This window comes from Xenopus tropicalis, chromosome 4 (assembly GCF_000004195.4).
Source record: "Xenopus tropicalis strain Nigerian chromosome 4, UCB_Xtro_10.0, whole genome shotgun sequence".
NCBI lineage: Eukaryota > Metazoa > Chordata > Amphibia > Anura > Pipidae > Xenopus > Xenopus tropicalis.
In genome coordinates, this window is record NC_030680.2 from 77665598 (window position 1) to 77691470 (window position 25873).

Here is a 25873-nt window from a genome sequence, read left to right on the forward strand (position 1 = left end):
TATGGTAGTGCAACCATTCTCCTGGATACAAGTGTTCAGTGAATAAGCACTAAGGGGTGCACAATTGCATTTCTCTTGATATGTTTTTCAAGTATGGATGATAATTAAGCTCTTTTGGCCAGGGCCCTCTTCACCTCTTGTATCGGTTATTGATTGCTTTATATGTTACTCTGTATGTCCAATGTATGAAACCCAGTTATTGTACAGTGCTGCAGAATATGTTGGCGCTTTATAAATAAATGTTATTATTAATAATAATAATAATAATAATAATAATAACATATTCTTTAACAACATGAATAGGATTATATGACATCATTTCCATTAAATTGTTTCTGCTGATATGATTTTGAACTCAATCAAGCGTTTTTGTTGAGTATAGGCAGAAAATTATAGGCTATAGTTTTAATAACAAATGAAAGCATATTCAAAGGAGATAATAAATGTACCCACAGAAAACACAATAAGATATCACCAGTCAATCATACAACAATAAGAACTGTCTTTGGTGGGAGGGGGCAGTGGAGAGTATTAATTGCATGTACCTCACCCCAGGGAAGGGGATTTAATTGTAGTATATGGAGTATTATATGGTGCTCTAAAATGGTCACAATGGAGGACTTATATTGACGCAAATAATGCATGTGCTTATGCCCAAAAATGCTGCTGCACTTCCACATGGTTGTTAACATGCCCATCCTACTTTTCTAATGAAGGGTGTCAATTGTGCCTAATGACGCTTCAGGATTCTGGAGCTACCACCACCCTACACCTGGCAGTAACTCCAGTGTTCCCACAGCTGGTTGCATCAATAAATGCAGCAGACGTGTGCCCAGTGAATGTCACTGTTTTAAACATGTGTTTTGAAGGTGACACAACTCCCATTCTTAAAATTCTAGATGCAATTTGCACATGATTTCAAACCACAGGCACAATGAATAAAATTTTGCATTAAAAAATTGCACTTTGCCCACTGCATTTAATTTTGTTTTATTAAAAACAGATGCGTGGAAAGCTGCAATATAAACAATGGGATCCCAGACAGGGTATTTTGTCACAGGCCCAGCACTGCTAAGGCTGGACCACACATTGATTGCCTGGTCATTTTCAGAGGCAAAAGTTAAGATTGGATGCCTTTTTAGAAAGTGATGAAATACAGGGTTAGTGAGATTAATTCCTTGTACCAGGGACTGGTCCAATTGCCCTCTTGCAGTTAGAAAGGATTTTCTCCCCCTCTGAGGCAAACTAGATAGATGAATCAACTAACAGTTAGACAGTTTCACATAGACAAAAAAGGTTAAACTTGATGGACATGAGTATTTGTTTGAACCCATCTACTCTGTATGTTACTTTCCATTTCTTTGAATGGAAAGTAAGTTCCCTTTGGCAGACACTAGCACTGTCCCCCATTAAGAGTTAGCTGACTGGACTAATTTCTGTCATAGATCTTTCCCAAGGGTGTTTTGATTATCATGGTGCTCCTTGAAAGGACAGTGGAAAAAACACACACCATAATTATTGCACCTTATGGAATCTGGGGTTAGCCAGAGTCTGTGTTCTGATAGAATCAACAGAATATATATACCCGTGATCGCTGCATTGATGGATGGATGGATATGGAAATAGATGGCTCAATGTGCAGAGATATTTTGCTGGCAATAGACAAAACTTTTATCTACGGTATCAATATCCTCCAGGAGTTCTTCTTTGTAGATTTATATATGCACTCTCTTTGTCTTGTTACACAATTCTTAATATAGGTATACTAATCACATCATTATTAATGACTAAATGCTCTTCTAAAACAGCTTAATGTACAATAGGCAAAAATCTGAAACTGTAACACAAGTAACAAATGCTTGGTATCTGGGAGACAGTCTGTAACACAAGTTCTGTTTTGCAATCTGTTATAGGTTCAAAGAAAACCTGTTAAGGTTTTATCATGCCTGATCAAATTTCATGTACTGTGATGCTATCTCATTTGTTAGGGCCACATCTTTGCTGACAAAATGCCACTTCCTTTGTATTGTTGTACAAAACATGATTCATTTCTATAATTAAATACACTCTATGTGAAATCAATGCTAAATTGTATCCCCAAATATTGAGTAATGTCTATGAAAGAAATGTACAAGTTTGGAACTTTCTCCTGGATTACTGGATTTATGTCCTTCTATTGTATTTGTTTCAAGGATTCAGTCTGAATAAATAAAGCTTGATTTACGATGATATGGCAACCAGCTTGCCTAAAAGTTTGCTGATCCATGGTCTGTGCCCTTAATCTCTTTTAAAGGAGGCAGAGGTGTGCTATTCATTGATCATATATATAGTGGTTAGTGGTAAATGGCTGAAGAGGAATGTGCACATTTTGGACTTAATGTGCTGACTAATACTCGCTTAACCAACATACACGGTGGTCCAGATATGAGTGTTAGGCAGCCACAAGTACTCTTTTCAGCAAATGCAAAATACACTAACCAATATCATTATCCACCAAAAGAATTTATTTATCAATCAACTTTTAACCTACTTGATTCCCAGGAGATTTTATTCAGAAATTGTCCTGCATTAGGTAAAAACAGGCAAGTTGGCATGCTCATTTTGTAACAAACTGGATATGTTGTAAATTTGACCAGTCAGAGCTGCAAAAATCCAGATGGTGTGAAGGGTCATTTAAAACCACAATTGCAGATGAAAGATGCCATGCTTTTTACCCACAATGCAATGCGTTTTGCTCTCCACAATTCCAGTGTACTTGTAGCTGCTAGGGGGAGTTGCAGGTGATGCAACTGCAGCAGATGCAAGAAAAAATATCAAAACTTGCTCAGTTATGCTTGTGTTTTGACACATATTGGACACAATTTCTATAGAATTTATAATTACAAATTAAAACTGTCATTTCCTGCTTGCTATTAAAATTACATCTACACTAAATTCTTTAGGCGCAAGTTTGCTGTGTGTATTAATGCTGGTTGGTGTGGGAGCCCTGGAGCTACTGTCAGCTTGCCCTGCATCAATAAGTGTACTTGCAAGCAATTCTTAACAGGTGGAGACGTAGATGCACCAATGCCAGCTATGTTTAATTTTGTGTGACTGCAACTGTGGTCATGGTGGTAAATGGGGGGGTCAATTGAATTCCACTGATTCAGCTGTCTCACTACTAATAAAATACAGAACAGTGTAGTTGAAGACCAGTTTCCTCCATCGATTTTGCCAGGATACCAAAAGCACAAGGCCACAAGACCACTGGCCTGACCAGTTTGAATTACCATGCACCAATGGGAGGAATAAGCTGACTGGACTGTGCTGTCCAACAAAAATGAACACCAAAACAACGGCTGCAAGACAGTAAAGGAGACAAAAACATAAATATCACTGCGGGTGCCAAGTTGTTAGGCACCTCCCAGTGATTTAACTTGCTCACCGGTTGATGCTTATCAGACCTCTTTTCAAAAAATGCACCAGACTGTAGTATTTTATGCTATGTCTATGTATATAAATGTATATGTATACTTCACTTAGACCAGTGATCCCCAACCAGTGGCTCGTGAGCAACATGTTGCTTGCCACCCCCTTGGATGTTGCTCCCAGTGGCCTCAAAGTAGGTTTTCATTCTTGAATTTCTAACTTGGAGGCAAGTTTTGGAGGCATAAAGGGGTACTTTATGGGTACTACCAAACAGATCCCCCTGTAGTCTGCCTTTCAACATAGGGGCTACAAAATAACCAGTTACAGCCTTTTTTGGCCACCCCAATGAACTTTTTTCATGCTTGTGTTGTTCCCCAACTTTTAATTTAATTTATATGTTGCTCAAGGGTTAAAAAGGTTGGGGACCCCTGACCTAGACTCACTGGGGCCTAACAACTTGGCACCTGCACTTTACCAGTTTTTGTTGATTTTGGAGTCACTTATTTATAAAGCTTACAGGAGAACTGAACCCTATAGAAATATATTTTACATATTTAACTTAAAAACATAAAAGTACATTATATTCACAAAGTGATTTACAACCAGCCATGTAGCACAGTTTCTATGACTGATGTATCTTCATGTTCTTTGTTAATTAACACTTTCACATACTACTTAAGCCTTGATGATTTCCAGCACTTCCCTAAGCTTAGCTTCTCCACAGCAGCCCAGAGCACACTAATGTTTAGCCTCAAAATAACAGTAACGTATTTCCCTAAAAATATGTATAGGGCAGCTCAACATATTGGATCTCGTTATGAGACCTTGTGAGTACAAGCGATTCATCACTGAATAGACAAAATCGTGGTCATTTTGCATCAAAATTTCTGTTCAAGGCTGTTTTATAAGGCAAGATATACTGCCACTTTACTTGTAAGCAGCGTTATAAGTGGAACGAGAGGGACGTAGTTGACTTATCAAACTTTACAGGCTATCTGCGCCTCACAAACAGTTCGTGAAGGAACAAAGTACACGAACTTCCCGAAAACAAGAGTCGGGCATGGGTCAGTATAGGACACGCCTTCCTTAGCCGCACCCCTCTCTCCTAACTCTAGGTCCCTAACAGTACGCCGAAAGCATATTAAGCAGGAAGGGGCCCAGTTGCGCGCATGCGCAGTCGATTACAAGCGCACTACAAGCGACTACCATAAGAGACCGGAAACTTCGGCAGAAAGTTCTGAGTTGGGGGACAAGATGTCGGGCCCAGCAAACGTCTCCGCTATGAAGAAAGTGGTTCACCAGTTGCGACTGGAAGCCAGTCTCAATCGCGTAAAGGTAAGTGGACCAGTGGAAATGCTGCCGTATATATGCAGCCTAGTAATTTTATTTAGAGGAAGGAGTGGGCAGCTCCTCCCAAGGGCCGCCATCACCAGGGCCCAGAGTTCTCCAACTACAGAGAAGGAACTGGGCGCCATATATGCAGTAAGCTAATGACTGGGAGTGGGGGGAGGCGTTTTGTAGTTGCAAAGTTGGGATTGTTTTACGTTATTATTATTATTATTATTTGTTCTCTTCTCACTTGTAATAACTTGTATTCGGGTAAAACGCGCCTTTATGAACCGGGCATTGGGAACCTGCATAGGGAGGTGGGAGGTGCAGTTCTTCAACAGCCAAAGTAGCCGATACGTCTTATTCCTTTGCTTGTTGTTGTTCCTAGTAATGAGGAAGCTTTAGTACTCCCAGCAGCCCGTATATATTACTCCCTCTCTTTCTAATACACAATAAGTTACATCATTTGTTTACCTAAATTTGTTTAACCCGCCATAACTAACCAATAGATTGTAAATGAACTACTTGTGCTGGAAATAGAGCCAAATGTAGTACCTGGCCCAGTGCTGCTTTCCTACTTAAATAAAATGCAAATCCTGTGAATGTAATAAAAGGCAGCATGTTTGCCCAGGTGCAGTAACCCATGGCAACCTATAGGATATTTACTTTTAAACAGGTGACCATGCTTCCTGCTGATTGGTTACTGTATGGTACCTGGCCAAACCTACTGCACTGTACAGTTCCTATGTTTCTACTGCAGGACTTCAGTATTTTTAAAATGCTGATGTTTATCTTTATAAACATAAAGAGAGTCTGATGGTGATTGCAATGTTCAATGTGGGGGATACTTGAAAGTAACTGTTAAAGTGATGGACATGTTGCTATAAAAATCCATCAGGAAGTATTTTCTATAAAGGTATAGCAATGTCTTCTTTCTGTAGAAGAAAGCCCCTAAACTGTCCCTAGGCTTTAGGTTCTTGGGAGAGGAGAGCTGGCTCTGTCAGTATTGTTTTACATTTGTACCTCAGCCAGTAAAAGGATCATGGCACCTCCAGACCAGTGTGGAGAAGGAAGAGGTTCTTGCTCCTCTCTCCAGATTATGGTTACTACAGGCGCTGCAGGAGTAGGGGCACTTTTCAACAGAAGGGAGATCATTCCTCTGCTTTTCCTAGTAATATTGACACTTTGTAATACTTTAAGATACAGATCATCTGTGAATAAGTTTAGAGACTTAAGTTACCTTCTAAAGCGCTACTGTTATTTAATTGTGATAACTGATGTGAGTGGCACATTTTGTCAAATCCTGGAAGTGTTGATTACAGGTGTAGTATTCCATGTGTAATGAATAGGGCTTGCGCTGAACATACTTTGCTATTTTTTGAGCTAAACAGGACTAAAAGGGAGAATTACTCTTTCCAGTTTCTGTTTTTTCCAAGGAAGTCTCTCAGATTAGTGGTGCACAGATTAACACCTGCATAGGAATTTCTATTTCTGTCCCCCACAATAAAGGTGAAACAGGGGGTTGTGTGATCATTCACAAGCATGACCAAACACAGTGGATATCAGCAAAAGAAAGCATGGGGCCCCTATGTGCAATGATACTGTGTAATATTTGCCCCAATATATTTCATATTAAAACATGCCATTAAAAGCCTGACAGACTTCGGTGTCCCAGTTAATGTCGGCATCATATTATCTGAATTATAATCCTTAATTGACTCAAGGATAATTTGTAAAAAATGCTTATACCCCCTTTGAACACAGCTGTTTGTCATGTAGACAGTGAAGACCTGTTATAAGTGAGTGCATGAAGCACAGTAGGATGGCCAAAATACTTGTTCCTGGCAGTATGTTGCCTTCAATGTTCTTAATTGTTGCTCCTGTTCCTATAGGAAAATATACTGCATAAATAACTCAAATCAATGTGTGCTGCTTTCTGCTAAGGGCTCTGGCACACGGGGAGATTAGTCGCCCGCGACAAATCTCCCTTTTCGCGGGCGACTAATCTCCCCGAGTTGCCATCCCACCGGCGAAAATGTAAGTCGCGAGGCATTTTCGGCGATTTGCCGAAATCGCGCCGCCGCGTGTGCCATCCCACCGGCGACTTACATTTTTGCCGGTGGGATGGCAACTCGGGGAGATTAGTCGCCCGCGAACAGGGAGATTTGTCGCGGGCGACTAACCTCCCTGTGTGCCAGAGTCCCAAGAGTAGTATTTAGTATTATTTTAAAGGGAGAACATAAACCCTTATATAAATATAAGTATAAATATGTTAACGTGAGTAGATTATTCTGCCCACATAGCCTTGGATGCTAATGAATGTGTGTAGATGCTAATGAATAATTGGACAAATTATAATAAAAAAATTTGTTTGTACTTGGTGATCTTGTTTTACAAAGCATTAATCGTGAAACCAAACATTGTTTTTCCAAATCTGAACTCTGCAAAACCTTTATGGCTGAATAAAAGTGTTATTGTAGAGGTTGGTAAGAAAAAACGTGCTTTTAGGGCATTCAAGTTAGCTGGGACAGCAGAAACTTTCATCAGGTACAAGGAAGCAAATAAAGCATGCAAAAATGCTATCAGGCAAGCTAAAATAGAAATGGAAAGGGATATTGCAGCTAGGAGTAAAAATAATCCTAAATTATTTTTTAATTATGTGAATAGTACAAAAATGAAGCAAGAAGGGGTGGGAACTTTATTAATCACGGGGGGGTAAGTTGGTTGATGAGAATGGGGAAAAAGCTGAAATTTTGAACTCTTATTTTTCATCTGTCTATACATCTGAGGAGCCACCTAATGAAGGCTTCCCTTTTAATATGCCCAGTTCTAGTAATTTAGCTACTGACGCGTGGGTCACTCGGGAGGAAATTCAAAAGAGATTCGAAAATGTAAAGGTAAACAAAGGTCCAGGGCCGGATGGGATTCATCCCAGGGTATTAAATGAGCTGAGCGCTGTGATTGCCAAGCCTCTTCACATAATTTTTCAGGATTCATTGAGGTCTGGCATGGTGCCGAGAGACTGGCGGATTGCTAATTTGGTGCCGTTATTTAAAAAGGGATCCCGTTCTCAGCCTGAAAACTATAGGCCTGTTAGTCTGACATCAGTAGTAGGAAAACTTTTGGAAGGGGTAATAAGGGATAGGGTACTTGAATACATTGCAGTTCACAATACTATTAGTTTGTGCCAGCATGGTTTTATGCGTAACAGATCTTGCCAGACTAATTTAGTCGCCTTTTATGAGGAGGTGAGTAGGAACCTCGATGCTGGAATGGCAGTTGGTGTCATCTACTTGGACTTTGCTTAAGCGTTTGATACAGTACCTCACAGAAGGTTAATGATCAAATTAAGGAATATTGGCCTAGAACATAATATTTGTAATTGGATAGAGAACTGGCTGAAGGATAGATTACAAAGAGTGGTTGTAAATGGAAGATTTTCTAATTGGACCAGTGTGGTTAGTGGAGTACCGCAGGGGTCAGTCCTTGGGCCTTTGCTTTTTAACTTGTTTATTAATGACCTGGAGGTGGACATAGACAGTACTATAAGTTCCATGCAGGATGCTGCCGCTTTGCAGAGCGATTTGACAAAATTAGATAACTGGGCAGCAAACTGGAAAATGAGGTTCAATGTTGATAAGTGCAAAGTTATGCACTTTGGTAGAAATAATATAAACGCAAACCATCTACTGAATGGTAGTGTGTTGGGGGTATCCTTAATGGAGAAGGATCTAGGGGTTTTTGTTGATAACAAGTTGTCTAATTCCAGGCAGTGTCATTCTGTGGCTACTAAAGCAAATAAAGTGCTGTCTTGTATAAAAAAGGGCATTGACTCAAGGGATGAGAACATAATTTTGCCTCTTTATAGGTCCCTGGTAAGGCCTCCCCTTGAGTATGCAGTGCAGTTTTGGGCTCCAGTCCTTAAGAGGGATATTAATGAGCTGGAGAAAGTGCAGAGACGTGCAACTAAACTGGTTAAGGGGTTGGAAGATTTAAACTATGAGGTGAGACTGTTGAGGTTGTTTTCTCTGGAAAAGAGGCGCTTGCGAGGGGACATGATTACTCTGTACAAGTACATTAGAGGGGATTATAGGCAGTTGGGGGATGTTCTTTTTTTCCCATAAAAACAATCAACGCACCAGAGGTCACCCCTTTAGATTAGAGGAACGGAGTTTCCATTTGAAGCAGCGTAGGTGGTTTTTCACGGTGAGGGCAGTGAGGCTGTGGAATGCCCTTCCTAGTGATGTGGTAATGGCAGATTCTGTTAATGCCTTTAAGAGGGGCCTGGATGAGTTCTTGATCAATCAGAATATCCAAGGCTATTGTGATACTAATATCTACAGTTAGTACTAGTGGTTGTATTTATAGTTTATATATGTGAGTGTATAGATTGGTAGGTGTGGGTTAGGTGTGCTGGGTTTACTTGGATGGGTTGAACTTGATGGACACTGGTCTTTTTTCAACCCTATGTAACTATGTAATAAAATCTTCAGGAAACTTTATTTCTGTTTTCATTTATTGTCTTATTGCTCCCTGTAGGTTTCTCAGGCTGCAGCGGATTTGAAGCAATTCTGCTTACAAAATGCTCAGCATGATCCACTTCTAACTGGAGTCTCGTCAAGTACAAATCCATTCCGACCCCAAAAAGTCTGCTCATTCTTGTAAATGCCTTCCTTATTTTTTTTGTTTCTTGGTAAGTACAATACATTTATAAGGCTATTGACACACCTGGTGTTTTCCAGCATAGTAGACTATAACAGTTGTCCATGCATGATTGGGGTGGCTGAACCCAGCTAACAAAGAGTTGTTAGCTCTAAATGTCTTGCTTTATTGTCTCATGCTTATGTTTCTCTTCAGGCCCTCTTCTATTTACATTCCATTATAACTTTCTAATGTGCTGCCTGACACTAGGCTAATCAAGCCCTAGCAACTAGAGGTTATATTTCAGGCCTGAAAGCTATAGAACAAAAGTAGATCAGGAATCTAATGTAGAAAATAAAGACAGGAAATAAATTTAGCTTTTAAAAGTGAAATATGTGAATGTGACTTATTTTTACTGCTTTTTCATGTCCATGGACTTTGCAGATGCATGTAAATATAGTTACATACATACACACATGATTCCATAACTGAGCAGTGCATCATTTTATCTCCATTTTCATTCCAGATCATTTACTTTCATTACTGGAGTCTGCTGGATTACATCAAAAGGAGTGGACTGGTTTGAGCCTATGCAAAGCTTAGCCTTGTGATGTGCCAAGTTTTTTTTACTGTAAACTCACATCTTCAAACCTTTTAACATCTACCTCTCCATTGTGAGATGTCGGCAGCGATGTGCATTTCTGTTAATATTCTAAGACCATTCTTTTTATACACTGGTAACTAACAATAAATGTATATCATTTTACATTTGTGTGATAGTTTTTTTTGTCTTTTCTTGAAGATACACCTAAAAGCTAGGATGTAAAGAAGCATATTAAATACATTCACTACAGTATTCTGGTGTGTTGTCTTATAAATTGGGTTGTGATTCTTGTTCTTGAAGAAAAAAAATAAAATGGGACATTATGTACATTACAGTAAATTTTAGTGTGGTGTAGGCAGTGATATTCTGAGACTTGTTTTGGTGGTTTTTTTTGTTTTTTTTTTTTAATTGAGCTGTCAGGTCAGCAGCTGTTTGCTAGGGTCTATGCAACCAGGCAGTGGTTTGTAAGGGAGATTGGGAAATGAATAGTAGAGGGCTTGAATAGAAAGATGACATTTAACAATAAAACTAGCCTTACAGGGAACTTTTTTTTTTTTTCGCTGTTGGGGTCAGTGGCAAGAGGCAAATAACTTGAAAAGAGGAAATGAGAAAAAGAGATAATGAAGAGCAGTTGGAAAACTAAGTAGGACAATTCTGCTACATACTAAAAATTAAAGGGGAACTATCTTTAACTATCTGCTTAACTTGGCTCAGCACTGACAGGCAGCTTGTGTTCTGAGCAGAGAGGAATGGGAGTGGTACAACTATTCTTGACTGACATCTAAAGTTCAACCCCTGCCTGCCCTTATTTCCTATCTGATAGAAAACTTGGAAAAAAACTTTGAAGAAGGTCTAAAAATTCAGCCCAATTTCTGACACTTTCCTCCTCACTTAGGGTCACTAACACCTAGACCATTATTTTCTGGTTATTTATGAGACAAACTTGTAAGATGCCACATATCACTTGCTTTATCTTTGCTGAGCAGCAGCAGCAGCAGCAATCAAGTTATTTGGCACAAAGGCCCAGAAATTTGAAACATACATGCCAAGTGAGTTTGCAGGTGATTCTGGGAGTTGTAGTTAACCAATAACTTTAGGGCATGCACTTACACATTCCCATAAAACTACAATTTGCCTTTTGTATAACTTATAAATAAATGTTGTAGGGACAGTAACTTGTGCTACTGTTTCTGCAATAATGCTTTATATGTACGCAAGCTAATCGATAACAGAATATATAGCCATTTCTTACTAAGACATGGACTGGCTTCAGGCAGGGTTATAAGCCATTATCAGTCACTAGAAGTTTTTTTCTCTTTAATTTGCTTCCAAACTGGGAACCACAAATCCAAAAGAGACATCACTCAGAAGGAAGATCATCTAGGTCACGGAAAAACAAAAATCCATTAGAAATATAAACAGAGGCATAACTATATGCCGCCAGACTAGTGCTGGGCGGTATACCGGTATATACCGAACACCGGTTTTTTTAAAAAAGATGATAAAAAATTTTAACTTACCGGCATACCGGTGTGGGCGCCTCCTGGCAATTTTTCTTACTATTTCCGGGTTGTGCGCGCTGACGTCACGCGCACGCTGACGTCACGTGCGCAACCCGGAAATAGTAAGAAAAATTGCCAGGAGGCTCTGTGAGCTGTCGGGGGTGCCTGCGGCTGCCTGGCCCGTAAGGTTTATTTATGTGAAGGGGATGGGGGGGTGTTTGGGGTTGGATGGGGGGGGGGGGGGGTGTGTTTGGGGTGGTCCCCTAATCATGCATGGGGAAAAAAAAAATACCGTCAAATACCGTGATACCGATATAATAAAAAAAATACCGTGATATAAATTTTTGGTCATACCACCCAGCACTACGCCAGACCTCTCCTGCAAAAAATCTTTGGAGGGGCCTAGCCACACCAAAGGCTAACCTTGCCGCCTTGCTGTGCACAGCCCTGCTAGTACTAGACACACAATCTATAGTTATGCCACTGAATTTTAGTGTTTGTGCAAAGGATTTCCCTTGTTTTGCCTATACACCACCTGGCACAGTTCAGCCTCTCCCCATGGCACATATACCTGTACCAGAGTAAATGCTACAGACTGACCAGATGGGCCTTATAAGACTCAGCTGGCTAACAAAGAAGCCTGAAAGCCTGGCTACTCTGTCTACAGGAGAGATCTGACGTACTTGAGGGTTGATTCACTAAAGTGCGATAACACATATTGCATGCTTTTTTGTATTAAAATTGACGTAAAAAAACCAGCGCAATTCGCTAAAGTATTATCGTGTGCGTTAAGTCGTATGCGTTAATTTTAACGCTTTGTGCTAATTTGCGCGCAGAAATTATACTAACGCATGATTCACAAACACTTAGACACTCTAAATATCGCATTTGTCTGTGCGAAAAATAACACCTACTTGAGGCAGGCGGTAATTATAAAAAAGTACAGTTAATGATTTTTTGGCAATAAAATATGGACTTTGCAGTGTTATTTATACAAGTATGTGTTGGCCTAGAGCGATGCATCCTCCAGTTTGCAGGGAAATGGTAATTTTCTTTAAAGTAGTTTTACGAAAGTAATGCGTTTTTTTCGCACGTGGCGACTATTTGTGAGCGATGCGTTGATTAGCGTGCGTTCCGTCAAATACCGCACGAAAATAGTCTTCGCGACTTAACGTAAGCAGCATTGCGTCTAAATTAACACAAGTATGCTTCTAGTGAATTGTGCGCCAAGACGCGAAAAATTAGACGAGCTAAAATTTTTACCGCATGCTATAAATAGCGCACGTTTTAACGCACTTTAGTGAATCAGCCCTATGGGGAGGTGTCTGTAAATCCAACATACAGAAATCTATGTTGCCTGTGCAGAGGTCTGTAATATTGCTGCAATTGATGTCACTGTTTGTAGTATGGAGGATGTCTCTTTAATACATTATTCTCAGTATGAATTGGTAATGCTCACCTATATCAAAGCTTGTTGTAGCGTTGGGTGCTGACTGCTAAGCCCACTGCCAAGGGTCTAACTGACTATAAAATCCAACACCGCAGCACACCGAATCTTGTTTAAAAGTGTTTATTGTGCCAACAAAACAGGCAACATTTCAAGCCTACACACTGTGTAATAACACTCCCTCAAATACAAATGTGAAGAGGGAGTGGTGGGTCAACCCTGCTCTCCTATTTAGGTACAATTCCCATCATGCTCAGTGAAACAAATTTAGGAAAAAATTGGTGAAAATTATTTGTGAAACATTATATATAGCAGCAGTTCTCAACCTGGGGGTCACCTAAAACCAACGGAAAACACATATTTCCAATGATCTTAGCAATAATTTTATGGTTGGGGGTCACCACAACATGAGAAACCGTATTAAAGGGTCACGGTATTAGGAAGGTTGAGAACCACTGTTACATAGTCACAAATGAAGAATAAATTAATTTGACGTGTCCATAATCCTGTGGAATCCATATCAATTATGTGTATATTTCATAGTCATATCTATAGTCCATACGGTGTTGAATACAGTGTGTATCACGTTGACAGTCACCCCAATGACAGGAGCTAGAGATGGATACACTCCTTAGCTCCTGTCACTGGGGTGACTGGTGTTTTATTTGGTAGATATTCAGACCCATTATATGAGCAAACAGTATCAATTTGTAAGTAATTTTTTTTTTTTATTTTTAAGAATAATGGATTTTATTTGTTAAAGTGATACACACAATATTTGACAAGTAAGGAATTTCTGCAGATTTTATTTGTTAAAATTACATGTTTCACAAAGTATTAGGAAAAAGGGCACTGCTTGTTGCAGAATGTACATTCATGAAAGCACAAATTTTGTGTGGTTGAAAGCAGAAAAAATTTGGAGTAGCCACGATAATTTCTGATGTGTGAAAATGTCACAAAAAAATGTCTTGGTCGCACGAAAATATTGTGGTTATGATTCGAAAGTCACAAAATTTTTGGATCAGAAACAGTGCGAAAAACCTTTCTGGCTTTGAAACTTCAAGGTATGATTTTGGAAGCCTTCCATAGGACTCTATTCAATGGCACTCTACAGATCCAACCTGGCCAAAAGATAGTCACGATACCAAAGTTTGAATGAATTCCGAAATGGTCATAGTCTTTGCGAAAAATACAAATTTTTCATGGGCGTTAACAAAAACCATGAAAAAGTCTTGTAATTTTAACAATATTATCGTGGTCATTACAAAAAGTTCTATAAATTAGAAAAAAATACAATATTTTCTGCAAAAACAATTCGTGCTTTCAGGAATGGGCCCCTATTTGTGTATGTACTACATACATTCATACATACTGTGCAGCTTCCACTGTTCTGCAGCTACTTATAATGCATTAAAGACTCAATCAAAGCAAAGAACACGTATCACAAAGTATTTATTGAGCCATGTTCCATTAGGAGGTTGTTTAAATCAGTCTTTGTATGCCAATGTCAGATGTTGCCAAAAGATCAACACTGCAGGCTGATGAATGTATAAGATGTTGATATTCCATGTTAGGTTACAAATGAAATTTCCTTCGACTGGTATCCATTTCATGGCGCTAAAAGGGAGAGGGAAATGTGAAAAGTTTTCTTTAAACTGCACTTGGTAACAAGCAATTAAAACATACATAATAAAGAAGAAATAGTTACACATTATCTTAGGAGGATGAGGAGTGTTTCTAAACCCAAAATGAATGCATTGTATACTTTTTGCAATTCTGCCTCCCAGGGTGTATCAAATCTATCTATATAAAATCCTTCTATAATCAGAGGTATAGATTGCCTTCCTGATAAATTGTGATATTTCTTTTATTGTAAATACTAAATACTAACCGCCTAATGGCACCTAATCCAATACCCCACTGTAATGTCTACTCCTTTGCATTATGACAGACATGTATATAAATAAATATGCCGCGCTCACAGGTCTTAGTAGGAAAAAAAAATAAAGCTTGTTTATTTCAAACGTCCATCTAACGTTTCGGCTGCTTCCACAGCCTTTTTCAAAGTGGAAGCATGGATGTTTGAAATAAACAAGCTTTGTTTTTTTTCCTACTAAGACCTGTGAGTGCAACATTTATTTTATCATGCTTTTTACTATGTTCAATACTGCACCCAGGCTCTCTTATATTTAATTTGACGGGAGTGCCTGTTGCCCTTGACCCTTTTGTATTATACAGGTATGGGATCTCTTATCCGGAAACCCGTTATCCAAAAAGCTACAACTTACGGAAAGCCTGTCTCCCATAGACTCCATTTTAATCAAATAATTCAGAATTTTAAAACGGATTTCCTTTTTTCTCTGCAGTAATAAAACAGTACCTTGTAATTAATCCCAACTTAAATATAAATAATCCATTGGATGCAAAACAATCTTATTGGGTTTAATTAATGTTTTATTGATTTTTTAGTAGACTTAAGGTATGGAGATCCAAATTACAGAAAGACCCCTTATCCAGAATACCCTTGGTCCCCAACATTCTGGATAATGGATCCTATACCTATATATTTGTGTGTGTGTATATTATATATATAAATATTTCTCCTAGATTAATGGCAATGCATACCTTGTGAACCCACTCATATTCTCCGTATTTTGAGTCAAATGTTCCTTTCTGAAGAGATCTCAACTTCAGTGTAAACCGGGGACCAAGCTCCTGGATCCCTACTTTCTTTTCACTTTTAAAAATGTACCTATTAAAAGAATAATAAATCCACATCTTTATCTTATGCACTTGTTTGTATACATGTAAAATTAGGCACCCTAATACCAAATAAAGTTGTAATTTAAAAGGCACCTATCACCCTATATTGTTTCCCCCACCCACACTAATACAGCCTGCTACAGTTAGGAGAAAAAATAGTTTTATTTTTTTTAAATAATTAAAACAATCTTTCTTGTCCAGAATTACTGTTTTGGTTTTCTCTGCTGCACTCAAACTTAGGGCAATGACTCACTAGCCAATTATTTGTAAGAAAAAGTAAGGACGCCCTGGGGGAAATTAGTAGTCCGTAATGACAGGGTTTTTCGTGAGAAATTAAATGTACAAGGAAAGGATAATTCATTGGAGGGGAGGGTCCAAGTTTATTTTAGGTATATTAAATAATGTGCATGCATAAGCCGAATGCCTACCCAAGGGATCCATAAGAATTAGTGGGATGGTGCTATTTTGAAAGATTGCAAAGACTCTTTTCTGAAAAGAAGCACCAGCCCAGGGAAACTTAGCGATTTTTATTGACACATTGAATTATCCTATACTTGAATGGATGGTGTTAGTAAATTAATGCTTTATTATTACTGATGTAGCCTAGAATTGCTTCCATAAGGAAATATCATTCTAGTAGATTTTTATGTTGGCTCAATCACATTTACTAGTGACTGTACAGGTCCCATATGATCCTCTCTCTTTAATCCAACTTCTGGCAATCAGTTAAACAAATGGACAATGAATTAGATACAGATCTGGTCATTCAGCAATCAAGCGGTGCAACAAGGGCTTGCTGTGTGCGTCATCAGCCTTAAGGTAAGCCAAGAAGACAGATTTTCTTCCGATATGCCTGTAGGCATATCGGGCTAATTAAGGCCAAACTATCGAATTAAACCGTTGGCCATAGGTCTGTCTGATCTAAATCTGGTCAATTTTAGGCCACATGTTAGTTGGGGAGGCCCATCAGTGCTGCCAAATCGGTCTAAAGGAAACAGTGTTATTGAAACAGAAGATTTCAGTAACACTCATTACATAATATATGGTAACACATTACATACCTGTGGTATCTAAAAAAGATGTAGTCTCGCTGATTGTGAAATGTTGCCACCTGCCTTCCTGTAAACTGTGGATCATGGGGATAAAGAGAGGCAAACATCCGGCCTATGCTGTGTCCCAATCTTGTTGTAAAGTTATTTAGAATTACTTCAGGCTTGTGTTCTGTTGGCTCTTTGCCTTTCCTCTGGAAGAAATGCATAGGAAAGCTTGTTTCTCATTTTCTGCATGCTCTAGTTTTTAATAAATTAAATACATGCTGATAAATACATATACATAAACTGGTCCAAGTTTAGGGATTCATCTAGTGACTGAAAATGGCATTTACTGCTCTACTGTAGTTTTTACAAACTTTGCTCCTATTAAACATGCCTGGCAGAGTGGTAGTGATGTGGGGGTAGTTTAAAACTCAACCCACTCCCAGCCTGAACCCTCCCAACCAGTCCCCTCTATTAATAGATCCCCCAACCCCCCATCGATGATGTCACAAAAGGGGCGGGCACCTATACATCAGAGAGCCGGAAGCTGTGTGTAAGGTCACAGTCGGGGAGAGCAGGCAGAAAAAGGCCCAAACCTGCCAACGACCACATATGTTGTGCCGAGGTTGGCCCAATCACACTGGCCCTGCGGGTATTGCTGCTGGCCCACACATCACTACAGGGTAAGTATTCATGTCAAGAGTTAACCCTCCAATGGACTATCCGCATTTAAGGCTAATACCACCCATAACATTTTCTCAGTCAGTATAGCTAGTAGTAGAGTGCTGTGTTAGCCATCGTTCAGAAAAAGAAAATGTATACTGTTTATTGGTTAACTAATTTATATATATAATATATATATATTTGAAATGTCCATAGTGTCTATACACCAGCTAAGAAATACCACATGTGACATGAGCCTAAAAAGACTTCTTACCTACCAAACCCTAACTCTTAAAATCCATCTATAACCTATACTTGCACTTGTTATAAAAACATGTGCACATCATATCAGATTTTTCTGATCTCCCTGCTCACAGTGAAGACTGAATGCTCACCAACAATCACAAATTAGTGGTCAAAATTGTGAATATCATGCGGCTGTTTTTAAAGGAGAACTAAACCCTTCCCCATTCCCAGCCTCCCCTCCAAGCACGATCCCTGCAAGAGCTGTTCTGTTCACAAGTCTCCTTGTGTTCTAACCTATTATAAATCTTCAGAGCTGCACTCTGAGTTAAACAGCACCATCTTCTGTCTGTCTTCTGATCCTCTTCTCTTAGTTGTCAGTATGGATCTTACAAGAGCATGCCCAGTTGAAGCTGAATTAGAACATGGATTCAACTGTGCATGCTCCTCCAAGATCTGTGGTTGGCGCTCTAACAGAAGAGGATTAGAAGACAGGGGAAGATGCCTCTTTGAACTCTGCTGCACAACTCTATGGCAGGTCAGGACATGAAGAGTTGTGAAAAGAATAGATGCTGTGGGGAGGGAGCTTGGGGGGGGGCGTTGAATGAATTATCCTTTAAGTACCCATGTTGAATGGCAGCACCAATTAAAGATTTATCAAGCCACTGCACAGTTGCTTCTGCTCATTAAGTCCTTAATACTTTAGATACAAGAAAATATAGCAGTGTAAAAAGGGACACATTTTAAAAACACAACTTACTTTCATTTCTTTCCGCAGACGAACATTACTCATTTTGAAATGAGCAGTCGGCCCATCAGGTAAATGGCAAAACACAAGTCCATCTAGAATTCTCAGACTAAGGAAGAAGGTTTCTAGAAGATATTCTTTACAGCCTAATATTTGGTCAGGCCCCCCCATTAGCTCATAGTAAGGTTTCAGACATGACAAAGATATAGTGGAGTCAGGTACCTGCACTGACAGAAAAATTTGACAATTACTTGTAAAACTCAGTTTATGGAGATGCATGCCTTCAGCTTCAGGGTTACCCATTTAACACAAGATCAAGTACATAAGCCGTCATTTGCCTTCCACAGATATTTAAATTACAAGCATGCAAATAATTACGAAGAAACCTGCCAAATATTCAGTTAGGACTGGCACTGTAAATCCTGAATAAAAACCGTTAGCTTATCCTTACATTATAAAGGATACTTGGCACTTTTCGATCTTCGTTGATGATAATAAGGTCAGTATAATCTCTTGAAATACATTGTGGAATTACTTTTTTCAGTGCAAGGCCCCTCCTGTAGTACACATCAGAGTTGGGAATTACTGAAGATAACTGTTCTGTAAACCGCACAGTTCTCTGCAAAAGAAATAAATATACAATTTCCAAAGCCAATTAAAAAAAATATGCAAATACCTTTTTTTAGCTTTTATTGTTTACATGCCCGTTTCTCTCTGACCATATTGTAATATGCTGCTGAAGACAATAAACACCTATACATAGGGTCTATGTTACTGTGCCCTAAATGCATCAGCTCTGACTTGTAGTGGGGTTGTACAGTGTATTTCTTTAAAGGAAAACTATACCCCCACACAATGTAAGTCTCTATAACAATATATTGCATAAACAAGCTCATATGTAAAACCCTGCTTCATCTAAATAAACCATTTTCATAAAAATATAATAGTATGTGCTACAAGGTACTTCTAAATATAAAACTGCCATTTTTAGAATTAAGGCCCGACTCCTTGGATCATGGTATTCACAGTGCACACAAACACACCAAGAGCACACATACATGCTAGGTCACATCAGCCAATTAATGGACAGAGTTCTGCCTTTTGCTTCCACACTACTTTCCGTTACAGTTAGAGCTGCATTATTTCTGGTCATGTGATCTCTGAGGGAGCACCCAGCCCATCACTAAATGGTGGATCAAAGGAAAGGATGTAAAAGGGCAATATTTACTGATATATATATATTCCAGGCTGGTGAGATTATTTAATAGGTCACTTAACATAATATAAACTATCTGTTGTATAAGTATTCATTTTGGGGGTATAGTTTTCCTTTAACATTCAGCCAACGCCAAATCTGCAAGTCAGAACTGGTATGTGGGTATAAACCTGACTGATATAAATGTAGAGGGCTGTGAATGGTAGAAAGGAAAACTTTTCACTGGTAATAAACTCTTTTACAAAACTATAGCAGAAATGCATTCAATTTCTAACTTTAGGGCTAACATTTTTAAAGATTATGGAAATAAATTGATGGAATACGCACAGGTCATGGTAACCCTTTCCAGTATAATATACATTAGTGCACTAAATGTATTATTAAAATAAAAATGCAAGGGCAGGGCCTGATGGCTATTTATAGAAAGAATATAAAGAGAACAAAACAACATTACATACCCCACGAGGTCTGTCAGATGTAGTAATAAGGATTTTTGGAGTTGTCTGCTTGTTGAAATATGGTGCAAATTCATCTATAGCTTCATCCAAAGCCACCTGACAAAATGAAAATTCCAAAATGTATGACATTTTAAAAGATACTTTTATGCAGCATTTTTTTTTTTTTTTGCAAATTTGATTTTTTTATTAGTACTATGGATTATGTTTCCATTACAGCTTAAAAGAGAGCTTAAAAACAAAAATCACATAAGAATATCACTAACAGGGTAGAAATATATGGTCATATAGGATTCCTGGCAAAAAAAATGTTAAAGGAGTAGTTCACTTTTACCTTAACTTTTTGTATGTTATAATATGTCCTAGTCTATGCAACTTTGCTATTTGACGTGGTTGTGTTTTATTGTGAAAACAGAGTAGCACAAACATATTAAAACTTTTCTATATATAACTTTTCTAAACATCAATGCACTTTGTATATAGTTTAAATTAAGAAGGGAGGTGATGCAAATTACCTCTTCATCTGCAGGGTCCACTGTTGTTTCATCATACACACGCTGATTTTCTATTGTTTTGGGAACTGGTTTTGGGGGAGCCTTTGAAAGAAAAAATTTGAATGTCAGTACTGAAAAATATATTATTTTACACAATGCCAATATGGTTAAAATATAGGTTTTAGGTTAGTTACATCCTAATATTCAGTTGCTTTGGGTAACAAAAACAGGAGAAGGTCTAACAACAGATGTCCCAGTTCAATTGTTTGGAAGGAAAAAAAAACACACAAGCATACATGAGATCTGAGGCTGCAGAGTTTCGAAAACAGATACTTTCTTTAAGAATAACACACCATACTTCTCATATTTCTTTTAATCTGTCTGTCATATTTAAAATGTAATAATGCCCCTAAGGTAGAGGGGGTTGCCTATTTTTAGGAAATATCCCCCCAAGTGATTTATGCAAGAGCCTGGGCCAGCACTGCTTTTTGCAGGAAAAAATAAAGTACTGTTCTAGTGAGCACAATGCCAGCCTGTGCCAATGATCCCTTGTGGCTACTTTAGGCTTTGTCCATGCACAGCTGGGTAAAATTGGAACTCATATGCAAAAAGCCTGCTCATGGTCTGAGGAAAGCATTATAAATGGGGGCAAAGTTAATGTTACGAATGTTTTTATATACACCTTTCTGATAAAACTTACAGTTTGCACCTTTCCTTGTTGATTATTATGTATGCCAGAATTACAGCAGAGTAGTAACTGCCATCATTACCACAAATGTGCTTCACTAGTTGCTACAGGCCTGTAGTGGTTTGTGTCATAACTGCTAATCCCAAGCCCACTGTTTTATAATAGTGATCCTATTCCTGCTTAGGATAAAAAGAGGATAGTTAGACTTCAACACAGAGCATGAGAGATATACTGACTAACCTTATCTCCAAGCGCTGCTCTCTCCTTTTTGCGTTTTTTCCTAAGAGCCAACTTTTCCTGTAGATATTTCATAAAAAAAAAAAAATTAACAAGCAATTTAAATAACAAAAGGAAAAAAAATGTTTGCCTGGTTCTGTATAACAGAATGAAACTGGCATACTAAAGCTGGTAACAATTGTGCAAAAACCAGTTCTCTGTGTCAAGATGGAGAGTCTTCGTTTGAACACCATCATTTACTTAAATGCATTGTGCTTTTTATTTAAACATTTAACACAAATATTAAAGAGTTTCAAACATCCAATAATTCATCTTAAAATACCATCATGATGTTATTGTACTTCAGTGCACTGACACAAAACAGAATCATAATGGCATGAGAATACTATTATTCGGATTTCCATAATGAATTTTGATTCTGATTTGATAGTCTGTGTGAGGCTTGGCAGTGTCTTTAATTGTATATGAAAACCATAGTACTATAACACAAAAGAGAGGGATTTAATTACTTTATATATTTGCCTTACCAAAGTTGACTCATGTTTTACATGTTTTTTTATATTATTTTTTTTGAACGCTGTTCTAAAGATTTGTGTAATGTGCCGGTGCTAAATGAATAAATGATATTACTTTTCATCTTTCATATGTCTCATATTGTCATTTTTAATGTTTCTGGCAGACTTTAGATGCCCTTTTAAAGTGCTGTTCCTTTCTACCGTAGGCACCCGTGGGCCCATGCCTAGGGCAGCAGCTTTAGTGGGGCAGCCCATGGGTGACTATATGATAAATTAAAAAATATATATATATATATTTCTAAAATTGCAAAAATAAAAAATATGAAAATGCTATATAAATGAAGGATTAGAATATGGCACGTTAGCAAATAAATAAAGATTGCACAAACCCATGTGGTGCTGCAGTATAGCCGCAAGCAAAACCTTAAGACCTGTCACTGCACCGTGCGCCAATAAAGCTTTGCCCAGTTACGGACAGAGCAATTCCTCTACCTCGGTGAAGCAGCAAGAACACATTGGCAGTCACAAGTATCTTGGGTTTGGGTAAAGCAATCAGGGGATTCTCACCTTCCTCTTCTCCTGTTTGAGCCTCATGAACATGAACTGCCTGCGCTGCTTGTTCTTGATCTCAGACAAGCTGAAGGTCGGAGGGAACTGCGCTGCTTGCGGCTGCTCCGCACTCGGGCCGGCCGCCTCTGCCACATCTGTCTCTTCAACTTCGGGCTTGTTCTTCATCTTTTTCTGTTTCTTCGCCTGCGGTCCATTCTCGGCCATATTACTTACTGGGAAACGTGTAGAGAGAATTGGAATAACTTCCGGAAAGTGACTTCCGTTTCCGTGGTATTGCTGAGAGTCATTTTCTCGCAACGCAGGGCGGTTCTGTCAACCTTTATGTCACGCACAGACAATACAGTACCGTGTATGAACTTTATCTGCTCTCATTCTGTCTGTGTCTAGTAAGCCTATATACTGCCCATTGCGCACTAAGTGACACGCATGGCATCTACTCCCAGGGCTCTGTTTATATATAGAAGCCCAGGGCGCTTTAGGGTCATTGCCCAGTGGGAGATTAGTCGCACATGGTTACATCTCAGTTACTGGCGGCTGCCCAATCTCATACCTCCCAACATTTGAAAAATGAAAAGAGGGACAAAAAGATTTGGCGCGCGCAGCGCGGCAAATTTTTTTGATCACGCCCCAATTACCACACCCCATTTAAAAAAAATAATACCCCTTTTATATAGATGAAATGGCGGGTGCAGGCGAAAATGTGCTATACCCTCATACTGTACTACCTAAGGAAAACAATATAGCAACTCCTACATATAAATACAAATATAGAGAGAAGGCATTGAGTTATAACTAAGTACCAGTTTTGCCCCCCCATACACAGTACCCCCATACACAGTAGCCCCCCCATACACAGTACCCCATACACAGTAGCCCCCCATACACAGTACCCCCATACACAGTAGCCCCATACACAGTAGCCCCCAATACAAAGTAGCCCCATACACAGTAGCCCCCTATACACAGTAGCCCCCAATACACAGTACCCCCATACACAGTAGCCCCCAATACACAGTACCCCCATACACAGTAGCCCCCAATACACAGTAGCCCCATACACAGTAGCCCCCTATACACAGTACCCCCCTATACACAGTAGCCCCCCAATACACAGTAGCCCCCCATACACAGTAGCCCCCCATACACAGGTGCCCCCCAATACACAGGTGCCCCCCAATACACAGTAGCCCCCAATACACAGTAGCCCCCCATACACAGTAGCCCCCAATACACAGTAGCCCCCAATACACAGTACCTCCCATAGGCGCTTCGTCTGCGGCTTTGTTATGCCTCTCCTTGCGCTGCGCGACAGGTCCTTTTATAAGGTTGCGCCCCGTGCGTAATGACGTCACACCCACAGGCGCAACCTTATAAAAGGACCTGTCGCGCAGCGCAAGCAGAGGCATAAAGAAGCCGGAGACGAAGTGTGAACATCCGGCTACAGCCAGCGCATCCCGCTGTGCCGGATAGTTCCATGAATGTCCCGCAATGCGGGACATTCATGGAACTATCCGGGACAGCGGGACGCGCCATAAAAAGCGGGACTGTCCCGCGAAAAGCGGGACAGTTGGGGAGTATGCAATCTCCCTAGGCGCCATCAGCCTTATTAGGCCAGCTCACAGGTACCTATATATTTAAAATAAAAACAAATCCTCCTCCTGCCACTGACTGAACTGTTAGTTTGCTAAATTAGTTGATACATTTCTTTTCAGCATCTGTGGGATGTTTGGCACCATGGTACCTGCAGCTGCCTTAAAGGGCGTGTAAACCCCACACACAAAAATGTAATCCGTGAACTGCCTCTTTGAAATCTTTCAATACCTGCCACACTGGTTGTTCAGAAGTTAATAGTAAGGCTGCAGCATCTCCTTAAAGGACAAGGAAAGGCTAAGTCACTTGGGGGTGCCAAAATGTTAGGTTCCAAGATTCTACCACTCTCAGTACTGCATATGTAGCGCATACACACACACTGGACTGGGGCGGGATGGGATTGGCAGTGGCAGCCCGCCAGGATCCACCGGGTTTTTTCCCGGTACCCCAGCGGTTCAGTTCGACCCTATCTGGCTTCCTATCTGTATTGTAATAATGTACAACACTGCATATACAAGTAGCACTATATAAATAGTACATACATGCAATTAGTACTACTGCAATCTTACTAGCTTTTAATATAACTTACATTAACCTTGAGCAGCTCATACTTTGCCTTCATCTCCAAAATACATAGTTACATAATGGTTTAAAAAAGACCATTCATGTAAACCCGGCACCCACAAACCTATACTGACCTATCTATATACTCACATACATAAACTATATATACCAACGTCAATACTAACTAGATATTAGTATCACAATAGCCTTGGATACTATGCTTGTTCAAGAACTCATCCAGGCCCCTCTTAAAGGCATTAACAATCTGCCATCACAACATCACTCGGAAGGGCATTCCCCAACCTCACTGCCCTCACCGTGAAAAACTGCATGTTGCTCACGAGCCACTGGTTGGGGACTACTGCTCTACTGGCCTCTGGTGTGCTTATCGTTTATCTGTCTATAATACCCTTTAATGTACTTTGTACAGAGTAATCATATCCCCTTGCAAGCACTTTTTTTTCCAAAGAAAACAGCCCCAAACCTCATAGTTTAACTCTTCCATCCCCTGTACCAGTTTAGTTGCACATCTCTGCACTCTCTCCAGCTCATTAATATCCTTTATGAGGACTGGAGTCTAAAACTGCACTGCATACTCTAGGTGAGGCCTTACAAGGAACCTATAAAGAGGCAAAATTATGTTTTCATCCCTTGAGTCAAAACCCTCCTTTTTTATCCAAGACTTTTTACGAACACTTTATTTGCATTAGTAGCCACTGAATGACACTGCATGGAACTGCCTGGACAACTTGTTATCTAGAAGAATCCCCAGATCCTTCTCAGTTAAGGATCCCCCCCAAAAGACTACCATTTATTGTATAACTTGCATTTTTATTATTTCCACCAAAGTGCATAACTTTTCGCACTTTTCAACATTGAACTTGCACTACAATGCGTCCGCATCCTGCATCAAACTTGTAGTTTTGCACAATTTAATGCTGCCAAAGTAATTTTATTTGCCTAAACCAAAAATTAAAGTAGTGACTCACTAACAGAAAACTCCTTCCAAGTGACCACAAACCCAGAAAGATCTAAGTTAGTGGCAGCTAGCACTAACCTGTTGTGGTTTCCACAATAGCAACCAGAGGTTAGGTCAGAAGTCATTGAGCCACTGGATGGCGCCAAATTCAAAGTTAGAAAACCCACTGATGCCAGTGTCTTA

At 39.4% G+C, this 25873-nt stretch overlaps 2 protein-coding genes across 2 annotated transcripts; one reads left to right on the forward strand and one right to left on the reverse strand.

Annotated features, from left to right (window-relative positions):
• Window positions 1-4642: 4642 nt before the first annotated feature.
• Window positions 4643-10144, forward strand: gng5 (guanine nucleotide binding protein (G protein), gamma 5). The gene is given in 3 exon segments (NM_001171605.1): window positions 4643-4743; window positions 9277-9430; window positions 9905-10144. Coding segments are annotated over 2 exon segments (207 nt in total). The 5' UTR covers window positions 4643-4662; the 3' UTR covers window positions 9403-9430; window positions 9905-10144.
• A 4226-nt stretch (window positions 10145-14370) lies between these two features.
• rpf1 (ribosome production factor 1 homolog) lies at window positions 14371-22799 on the reverse strand (the record flags this gene model as incomplete). The annotated part of the gene is given in 9 exon segments (NM_001171540.1): window positions 14371-14548; window positions 15557-15683; window positions 16756-16937; window positions 18395-18477; window positions 18848-19001; window positions 20057-20152; window positions 20569-20649; window positions 21476-21532; window positions 22555-22799. Coding segments are annotated over 9 exon segments (1029 nt in total). The 5' UTR covers window positions 22762-22799.
• Between the last annotated feature and the right edge of the window lie 3074 nt (window positions 22800-25873).